Consider the following 11418-nt stretch of genomic DNA (forward strand, 5'->3'; position numbering starts at 1 on the left):
TTATGCTATTTTATTTCCTTCCTCTCACCCGTCATCTAGTGAATCCCGACCTCAAAGTCGCTCTATGGATGATAATCGCCGTCGTGCCAAAAGCCTCTGTTTCCTGCGCTCAATCCATGATGCAGGCTTGCATGGCTGAAGTTATGCCACCGAATAAGAAGCAACCATTTGCATTCTCTGTCGTCACATGGGCACGCATTTGGCTGTTGACCGCGCCGTTCATCAATCTGCTCAAGAAGACCGATGTTGCGCTCTCACTCACGTTTTTCGCTGTGCTCACTGTGATAGGTGGCATCTGTACCTGTATGTTGCAGCCTCCAAAGCAAAAGAAAAGCGCGAATCTTGTCATGGCTAGGGCGGGTGATAATCAGGAGGCGCATAAAAAGGAGCGCTCGCCGTTGGCCGCCACCGTTTGGACGGTTGAAAGTGATGTGAATAATACGCGTCTTTGAGTAGATTGTAATTTATTACCTTTAGTTGTAGTTTATATTAGTCGCCGTACAAGAAAAGAATGTTTTCCAACTGATCGAAACTCCAACCCTTTGATTGATAGAAACATCTGTAACAATTCCCTTTGAGTGAACAGACCTGCTCATCAATAACATGAAGGCTTATTTGAGTAGGCGATTCTAATAAGCCGTACCTGGTATTTGTTAGAAAGGAATTCAAAATCACATGAATACCATAGTAAGATTAGAATTTTGATATTTTATACTCTTAAAAGGCGTTGGAGTAAATGACGACAAAATGCATCAGCACTGCCGGTCAGATGATGGGTCATATGACGGTCAGATTTCTTGTAGGGCAATTTAGCGCGTGCCATTAGAAACAAAGTCTTACCCACTTAATTATACCTACACTCATAGTTTATACTCGTAGTACACTTGTTGTTATTTGTTGCACATATATTTTATTGTTTATTAGCACTACGTTCATAACCTTAAAATTGACTTGAAAAAAGCGAAAAATTTATAGTTTAGTAAATCTGTGATTAGCTAAGTCATGTTTACTTCAAATTTAGGGGGTGTTTCTTGCACTGTCATTTCTTTAAAATTATACAAATTGTCAATTACTTGATCGTACTTAAATTAAGCTACGAAGCCTGTATCATTATGGGTTGACCAATCGAACACTGTCATTCCAGCATACATTAATTAAAATTAAGACAAATAAATATATGTATGTATACACACTTAGATAATTATATACGAATGAAAATATACGCTCACATAAATACGAACAAGACTTCATGCTTTTCATTTCCTTACACATTTCTTATAGGTACAATGGTTGACTTTAATATTTTGCGCAGAAAAATAATAATGAAAATGGCTTTTTTGTTTTTCAAATTATTCCGCTAGGAAGTCAATACACTTCTACATTCTCTTCTTCTTCTTCTTGTTGATTGGTACGATAACCGCTTAAGCGATTTTGGTTGAGTTTAACAAAGAGCGCCAGTCGCTTCTTTCTCGCGCTAACCGGCGCCAGTTTTAAACACCAATTCCTTGTCAATCTGATATTTCCAACGCACAGGAGACTTTCCTCTTCCTCTGCTACCACCAGCTGGTACCGCATCGAATACTTTTAGAGCCGAAGAGTTTGTATCCATCCGGACGACATGACCCAGCAAACGAAGCCACTGCACCTTTATTCGCTGCACTATATCTATGGCGTCGTACAGCTCATACAGCTCTTTGTTTCATCGCCTACGATACTCGCCGCCACCACCGTGCAAAGGTCCAAAATCTTGCGCAGAATCTTTCTCTCAAGCACTCCAAGAGACGCCTCATCGGATATTGTTATCGTTGAAGCTTCTGCGCCATACATTCAACTTGCTCCAATTTTCAAAGCATTTTCGCTACTCAGAAGTGGATACCTCCTAGGCGAGCTGTTTAAAGGCTTCAACAGCTTCTTGAGGTGTTGAAAAACGTTGGCTTCGCGTTTTATTTTTGATGTTCGGAAACAAAAAGAAATCATAAGGTGCCAAATCAGGGATGTATGGCGAACGTTGCATTAATTCGATGTTCTGAGTACTCAAAACTCTCTTGTGAGAGGTGAAGAATGATTCATCTTCGGCAGTTGGTTTTCCTTAATTCTCCAAAAAATTTTGGCAAGCAAATGGTTGTGTACCACACAAAATTTACAGTTTTAAGTTTCTCTACTGGTACAGTTGTGATATGACCCGATTTTTCGAAATAACAGTCGACCATTTGCTTTGATGTGCTTCTTCCGCGAACAACTTTTGTTGCATTAAACTCAAATGCAGATACAAATTCGTCACTTAATAAGATGTCATAGACGTGCTTTGAAGTACCGTGGCTCAATTTCCTTTACATTGCTTTACACCAATCCACACGACTCTTTTGGGTCGTTTCCACGACAGTCGGTTCTACGTTACCTAAACGACCCGTATTTATATCCGGCCAAGGACTGTCACTCCAGCAGCATTCCCCGTATGTAAGTATGGGGAATGTTTATGCTGCTGCAACAACAACAACAACTCTTTTTTAGGGATTTGTCAAAGTATGGGACATCCAACGATTACAAATCTTCTTGATGACCAAATGTTCATGCACTATTGAATATATGAATCCATTGGTAATTCCTCTTGAAATTATTTTTAACAAATCTTTTTCTACTACATAAACCCTATCGTGTTGGGAGTTTACGAACTGCTCAATTTGAAAAATTGTCTCGTCAGAAAACACAATGTTCGAAAAATTACCGTTTTCGGCCAAGCGAGTCAACTGCATCGCTCTCTAAAGTCTGACTTCTTGCTGCTTTGGTGTGAGATCATGTGCCTTTTGGATCTTCTAAGGCTTGACTTTCGGATCAAATTTCAGTATGCGGCGGATGCTGCGGTCAGATATTTTCAGTTCTTTCGCCATTTGATTGGCACTTCATTGGGGATTTCGCTCAAGTCGCTTCTTCACTTTTTGAACCATTTCACGTGACGTTGCAATCTTTTGATGACCACCTCCATGACGTTTTGCGATGCTACCAGTATCATTGTAACGAGTAATGGTGCGATAAACAAGAACTTTATTTACTTTAAGGCGCTCAAGCTAACGAAAAATCGCTGGTTGGGATTTCCCAGCCAAATATAATGCAATCACACAATTACGTTTGAAATTCATTGCTGATTTTCCTTTTTCGCGTTTACTCTCGGCAAAATGCTTCCGCGCGCTTGTAAACTATACTCTGGTTACACTTCAAATGCCGGACCCTGCAAGTTCGCTACGATTTGAGGATATTGTTCCATCCTACAATTCTCGGCTAAAGCTAATTAATTTAGAATCTCTAGAAAATAGACGGACTGTCCTTTCACTTTTATTTATATTATTTTCAGTGTGGTTAATGGCATCGTCGATCGTCCAGACCTACTTTAATGGAGACATTTTACTGTTCAGCAAAGAAGTCTTTGCGGTTTTTACCACTTTGTGGAGAAAATTTTGAGACTAAATTTTCGAGTAATGCATCTATTGTTCGCGCACTTCGAGTCCCAATTCATTATCCAATTCCAACCTGCTTGATTTCGCTTTATCTAGATTCAAGGCGCACACAAATCAGCTGATTTACCGATACCACCGTTAATAGATTTGCCTTGTCTAGATCTAGTTTTGTAAAAAATTTTAATTTAGTTGCTTAATATTATATTTATATTGATTACTAATATTTTAGTTGCTAAATTTGGCTTGCTTTTCCTTACATTTTTGTCTAGTCTGTAAGGTAATTTGTACTGCAGATTATTAAAATAAATAAATCTCAGCTTTTTCACAAATGCCAATTAGCGGGCTTGCACTTTAAACGCCGATTTATATGTTCGTATATTAGAATTATTGATTTATCTAATTAATCGATTGATTTGACTTAATTTCCTGTCTGGTAATTTGCCAACTTCCCCCATATTAATTATTAGAGTTGCGGATATGCAATTATAAGAATTTGCATTGCAAAAGGTATCGTTAAAAATCAACACGGTAACGAAGCATGCTTACAAGTTGTAGTTAATTGCCAATGAATACCATCATATTGCTCTACTTATTTGAAAAGATACTTATTATTTAACAAGTAAGGAAGCATTACGTTCCTACCGGACCGAGATTTATATCCCCACGCACGTTTTAGTAAAATTAAAGTTGGGTTGATTTTTGGATTTTTGGAGTCAGAAAAACTCCTATCCAATGAGGGTTATTGAAGTGGCTTGTAAGATAAAAGGAACGGACGGAAATTTAATCGTAACATATAAAAACCGGGTGCTGTTATTAGTCGAATTAAATGAGGAGGAAAGCGCAATGTGTGTCAAGTTTGGGCAACTTTTATTGTTTAATTCACTTTTTTATTTTACTTTTTTATTAATCAACAAACATATTGCTTACGGACTATAAGATAGACAGATAAAAACAAAAATTTTTATGACCAAATTCTTATAAGTAACTTCTTGAAAATAGACTTCTTCTTCTTCTTAATTGGCGCGATAACCGCTTACGCTATTTTGGCCGAGTTTAACAAAGCGCGCCAGTCGTTTCTTTCTCGTGCTAACCGGCGCCAATTGGACACACCAAGTGAAGCCAAGTCCTTCTCCACCTGATCTTTCCAACGCAGAGGAGGCCTTCCTCTTCCTCTACTACCACCAGCTGGTACCGCATCGAATACTTTCAAAGCCGGAGCGTTTGTATCCATTCGGACGACATGACCCAGCCAACGTAGCCGCTGGATCTTTATTCGCTGCGCTATGTCTATGTCGTCGTAAAGCTCATACAGCTTGAAAATAGACTTAGAGTAAGAAAAATCGAAATCTAAAGAAGAAAAATAAGCATTAAATTGTGCTAGCTTCCTACTAAAACGAGCATTCATCCAATAAACAGTTTTGGCAATGCCCGCAAAAAAGATTCATTACAACGGAAAATGCGTGAAGGAACATTAACCCTTAATGGCCGAGAGCTTTTTTATAATGCATAAGACAACGGAGAATTAGGTGAAATTCTAAAACGTTTATAAAGATGAAAACTTAAATTAAACATTTAAACTCATTTATTTAGATATAAATTCAATATATTTACTTAATTTATAATTTTATAAGATCAACAAACCAGAGATGTACAAGGTGCAATATTTGTTAAAGAAAACTACAGCGATGATAAATAAATGAAATGAAAACTGAATTCTTTTCATGTCCCCTTTCGTTTTCTATCCCCGTGGCGGGGCCTTTCGGCCGTTAGGGGTTAAAATGAATTTTATTGAGCAGGTGCGGACAATCTATTCAGCCTGCACAAATATCAAAGACAACGCAGAACACATCGACAATAAAACACACCAGACTCTAAGGACATGAGATTTATTATTAAGTAACGAGAACGATAGGACGGAATGCGATCAACGAGTTTCATCGAGCGCAAAGCAAAGCGCGCAAAAGCTCTCTGAACCGAATTTATTCTATTAATTAGGTCATGAGCGAGATACACTTTTAGCCAAAAGAGTGAACGGTAGCGCCCATTTTTCAAAAGTTTACTTGCGTCGTATTTTTTTTGTTTGGTTTTTATTTATTACACAGGCCAACAACCAAAAAACTTTTTCGATAATTTTAACAAATTACTTTGTAATTTGGTGTCCTGATTACGAAAAAAATTATTAAAAAGTTATATCACCCATCAATTTTTCACATTTTACAATTAAGTAAAAATAAAGTTTATGTACCAAAATGTATCGGATATATTTCACAGTCCTGCGAGGTACAGTTTCTAAAACGGCTATGGGTGTTTCTTCAAGGTTTTTTTATGCTGAAAACGAATATGACCTTGAAAATGCTCCAGCACGTCAGGATTTTTGGCAATTTGAGGTTAAATAGTCAAAAAATGCAGATTTTGGCCATTTTTTAAATTTTTTTTTAGCAAGGTAAAGTTTTTTTTTAATTTTCCACAACGGCATCGCAAAGTACTAGTCCTCAGCTTTAAAATCCATTTTTAAAAAGGTTTTTGCGATTAATATAAAAAAAGTTATACTATTTGGAAATTACCATTATACAGCAGGTGGGCGTGGTTGTTGGCCGATTTCGCCCATTTTCTTACCAAACTACCTTTGGCAAAAAGTAGTGTGTGTGTATGAAAATATAAAAGGTGGCGCAAAATTAATCATCCATTTTTTTTAATAATTTTTTACTAAATATTTTTTTATATTTTTTTTTTATTTCCATTATAAATTACAATCTGTTAATATTAACAATAAGTAATTGGTGTTAGAGTTTGGAATTAAAATGTCCCTTCCCTTTGAAAGAGAACATTATTGTCTTTGGTGGTATTTAGTTACAATTTTACTAATACATAGTTTTCTATAAGTTTATATTATTATATTTTATTTTATATTACAGTACGAGCAAGATCTGTGGGTGTTTTGCGCTTTAGTCTTCTTGGTTTAAGTTCCATTTCCGGTATCAGTCTCATCTCATGGTTTTTGTGCTCTAATAGTCGCAAGATGTGCTTACTGCTGCTTCTTTTTACTGGTTCAGTGACAGTGTCTATGCCGAGGTAGCGGTGAATATCGTCATTTTGTATGTCCCAATTAGCGTTTGTGATTGTCCTTAGCATCTTAGATTGACTTCTCTGAATGATTTGTAGGTTTGGTTTATTTGAAATATAACAAATTATTTTGAGCTTTACGCGCTCCATTGATTGTCTGTTGGGGTACAGCAGCTGCCTACTTCACAAATGTCAAATATTGCCTTGTATTAATTTTATTAATTTTTGTATTATTTTATTAATTTTACCCTAAAAACATTGTCTTCTGCTGTGTATTGAATATCGTCGCTTTAACCCGAATCTTCCTACGATTACCATATGGTAATGCAAACATCCCGTTACAATTTTACGTACTATGTCTGAACTAAATAACAAATACAAAAAAGAATAACTGTATTTCACGCAGAATAAATGCAGCTCACGGAAAAACATAAGTTTTTTGTTATTTTTAGTGCAGCTAGCAAAGCTATAAGACGTCAAACTCAGGTGAAAAAAAAGTGAATTATTGTGGTTTTTTAACATGGCACGTCGGTAAGTATATGAATAACTTTTTGCTTTTTTGATATATTTCCAAAAAAATTGCATCAGTTGGTAGCTAATGAATTAAACTAGTAAATGCAAGTTTAGTTTTGTTTGAAATTTGATTTTTTGTGTAACTTTTTTGTATTTTACTCAAGGCGTTACCATATGGTAACCGTGGGACGTCTAGGGTACGGGGTTTTAGTTACGTTTGGTGTAGTTTTTTTTTTTTGAGATTTTTGAGATTTTTGATCATATTTATTGATATTTTGTGAATTACAGCGGTTTATCGTTGCAAGAAATGCTTGATTTCATTCAAGAACTCGAAGAAGCAGAAGATCAAAATCAACTTCGTGTGGCAACGAATCTGGCGAAGATGACGCTGAAGATGATTGTGCGGGCATTCCAGATAATGTTTGCCCGGCTCAGCTAAGAGGTTTCGATGAAGAGGAGGATATGGGAGGCATGTTTAGAGACGGTATAAACATACCATCATTTTGATCTTATAAACTCTAAATTTTTCAGCACCAAATCCAGGTGATTTGCCTGTTATTGAGGTTGCAGACACTTATAATGAGATGGAGGATGAAGAAACAACGGCTAATCGTTCAAAATCTCCAATGAGGAAGCGCTTACGTAAAATTGAACCGAAACCTTCAAACGTTGCATTGCCATCAGGAAACAAGGAAACTGTATTTGAATGGGTCAAGAAGAAATCGTCATCTCTAATTCCAATTTTTCCAAGCGCAAATTACGAAGATTGTCGCCATTCACTGCCACACGAACAGTTTGAAAAATTTTTTGATGACACATTATTGGAACATATTTGCGAACAAAGTGCGTTATATTCGGTGGAACAGAATAGACCGAACCCAAATATAACAGTCAGGGAACTTAGAGCATTCATAGGCATATTGATCGGCACTGGCTACAATTATCACTCCAATTACAAACATTTGTGGAGTCAGGATGAAGACATTCGGAACAATCTTGTCAGTAACACCATGCGTCGGAATCGTTTTCAAGAGATTTTGCAAAATCTTCACTTCGAAAAAAATTCCAAGGCTTCTTCAAAAGACGGCCCAAATCCTGACAAAATGTGGAAACTACGTCCTCTTACGGATCATTTGAAAGCAAAAATGATAGAAAATTTCCATCCGGAACAAAATCTTTCTTTCGACGAAAGTATGATATCCTATTTTGGTAAACATGGATGCAAGTAATTTATAAAGGGCAAACCATTACGATTTGGATATAAAGTCTGGTCCCTATGCACTCCATCTGGTTATTTGGTGAATTTTGAAATTTACCAGGGGAAGAATCCTCGATCGAATTTGGAGTACGAAGCAAAATTTGGATAATGCGCCGCTCCTTTAGTCAGCATGGTCGACGATTTTCCTGATGAATTGAAATCGCTGTCATTCCAGTTTTATTTCGATAACCTGTTTACTAGTTATCCTCTGTTGGCATATCTCAAGTCATGCGGATATAATGGTACTGGGACAATCCGAGAAAACAGAATTCCAGCAAGCTGTCCACTAGTGCATAAAAAAGACTTCAAGTCAATGGAAAGAGGTTACTCTGAATCAATTGAAATGAAAAGCACTGGTATTTGTTTGGTGAAATGGAAAGATAACAATGTTGTCTGCATGTTATCTACCTGCTTTGGTGAGGATCCGAAATCAATGGCACAGCGTTATTCGAAGGCAAGTGGATCGAAAATAAATGTACCCCGTCCTTGCGCAATCACGGAATATAATAAATTTATGTGCGGAGTAGACCGATTAGATCAAAATCTATCCCTGCACCGCATCGCATACAGGGGAAAAAAGTGGTGGTCTAGCATTTTTACCTGGCTGTTAGATGCTTGTATTCAAAATGCATGGCAACTTTACCGAAAAGATCAACCTATCAGTCAGTTAGAATTTCGACGACAAGTTGCAGTATACTACTGCAAACACTATGGTATACCGCCCAAAAGTCCTGGACCTGCGCCCTTTCACAGATATGCATATCAACCAGGTCGAGTTGAACATACTCTGCGCTATGATCAGGTTGGACATTTTGTGATACCATCAAATCGTAGGCATTGTGCCGGTGACGGATGCAGAGTTAATGGACGAACTGCATGTGGTAAATGCAACGTAGGACTTTGCGTACAATGTTTTGCTCAGTACCACACAAAACCATGATAAATTTCAGTTCAAAAATGTTTTTTTTTTCATTGTCGTGAATTCATTTATTTTACTTATTTTTTAAATAAAAATGTTTGAAAACAGTTAGTTTTTGAAAAATTAAAAATAAAAAGACATTCGAAAACCATTTTGTCTAGAGGTCCCGGGAGGTTTCGGGAGAATCGAAGCGAGGAAAATGAAAATGGACTTTATTTTCGTGCTCAGGAGATCGAAATACATAAGTATACAACATTTCACAAAATTCCAAAACAAAAAAAGTTATGGGACTTCCCGGGTTAATTAACGGCTCCTCACCCTCTTCCACCCACTCTTGACTTTTTTATAGGTCTAGGGATATACTCGGATATCCAATTCTCATTCATTTGCAATGTTCAGGGAATTTCCGTTAGTTTTTCGCTGAAGTTCTCTAAATTTGAATCACAATCCGTTGCTTGTAATGTGAGTTACGCATTTTCATGGCGTCACTAAAAAGGTTACTTTTGCAAAACAAGCATAAAACACAAATCAAACGTGCTAACAGCCTGAAACTAAAAGAAGATTTTCTCTTTTCAGACATATGAACGAGACAGTGTTGCAGTTTTTCAGTATCTAAGCTCCAAGTCTAAAAAATAGCCATTCGTTTCTGCAATCACTTCCTCGTTTGAATAAAACCTTTTTCACGGCAGCCATTTCTTCAAATTGGGGAAAAACTACTTGTAGTTGTCCGAGAAATCCGAAATAGCCAAGTCTAGAGAATAGGGGGCACGTGAAACGAGTTTGAGCCCTTAGTTGGTCGGTTGCTTTGGGCGATGATCCACCAAGAATCCAATTATCGCTTCTGCACCATTTTGTTGCCACATCCTTGCTACCAACAAGTTTATACGGGTTATTCCGACACGACTATAGACAATCTGTACGATTAAGAAACCTTAAAGGTTGTTTACGTCTGTACCAGGTAACTCTTGGAGGTTCTCAAAAAGTGGATTAACAACCTCGCCTTCCATAGGGCAGGGCATTGACAGAAGAAGTGGAAGATATTATAGTTTCCTTTTTCTCCGGTTGATTACAACTATGACAATGTGAGCTGTTAGGTATACCCATTTTGGCTGCTTGCTCACCTATGGACCAGAAGCCAGTTATCGCTGTCGTGAGTTTGCAAGCATCCCTTCGTTACATATTCATCAGTGTTGATGTTTGTTTGTGGTTGTAGGTGGGCCATAACGTTGGAACTCTATTTCTATCAATTTTCCTACCACAACTGCTGAGGCGTGAGCTGGTGCGTTGTCGCGATGGAAAAGAACTTTTTTGAAAATTACTCGACTTCCTCGATTCAAGCAAATGCCAAGCACAAAAAAATGAACCGATCTGGCTGAAACTTAGTGTGTGTTCTTCCAAGAGATGCTACTAACTACATATAGCCTCGTTATGCTTCAGTCGTGCACGCAATTTTCAAAGAACCCTCGTACAAACAGAGCAACATTACCTAAGAGGCCAATATAGCATGGAGAGATGAAGACACATGCGTAAAAACTGGGCTACTACGGCCGCAAATAAATAAGAAAAAGACAAATGAACTGCTTAGCCTTTCTAGAGAAGATATCTCGAAGGTGGATCATTGACTATTTGGCCTTGAGACTAGGAGTTTGCTCCCATGAATATTGTGAAAGTTGTAGAGATGATGAAGAGGAAGAAGCAGTTGAGCGATTCCTTTGTAATTCTCCAGCTTTAGCTAAAATCAGAGCAGGTTTTCCAGAAAATATTTTTTCAATTCTCTTACGGAACTGTCTGGCTCTTATGGAACCGTCTGGGACCAATCCTCTGCTTCATAAGAGTCACAAAATGATTCCACGAAGAAAAATAAATGAGGTACCGGTGTCGCATAGTGGTATCATAACGAGTGGTACGGACCGGCTATCACCATAATTTTATCTCGTACAAACAGGTCAGCAATGGAGCGCGTAAAGGTACAAATAAAGATTTCTGTCAACCAAAATCATTTTTTTTTTTTTCGTTTAAATATATTCAAAAACAATATTGGATGATTAATTTTGAGCCCCCTGGCATATAAATAAAAAATATAGGTATATATTTAATAACAGATAGTTTGACTGAAAACGTGCATCTGCAATTCAATAGTAAACAACATCACAAACCACTGCATAATAACTATTTTGCCGCCGTCAAGTTGCGTAGAATACAGGTTGCATCAC

The 11418-nt window shown here is 37.4% G+C and overlaps 1 protein-coding gene across 2 annotated transcripts in view; it reads left to right on the forward strand.

Annotated features, from left to right (window-relative positions):
* Positions 1 to 1245, forward strand: part of LOC129235365 (solute carrier family 22 member 13) — a 36653-nt gene extending 35408 nt beyond the window's left edge. For both annotated transcript variants that reach the window (XM_054869174.1, XM_054869175.1), the window contains exon 6: positions 40 to 1245. In XM_054869174.1, coding sequence (XP_054725149.1) covers positions 40 to 452 — 413 coding nt within the window. In that variant the 3' untranslated portion in view covers positions 453 to 1245. The remainder of the gene's footprint in view (positions 1 to 39) is intronic.
* The last annotated feature ends 10173 nt before the right edge of the window (positions 1246 to 11418 follow it).

Source organism: Anastrepha obliqua, chromosome 1 (assembly GCF_027943255.1).
Source record: "Anastrepha obliqua isolate idAnaObli1 chromosome 1, idAnaObli1_1.0, whole genome shotgun sequence".
Lineage (NCBI taxonomy): Eukaryota > Metazoa > Arthropoda > Insecta > Diptera > Tephritidae > Anastrepha > Anastrepha obliqua.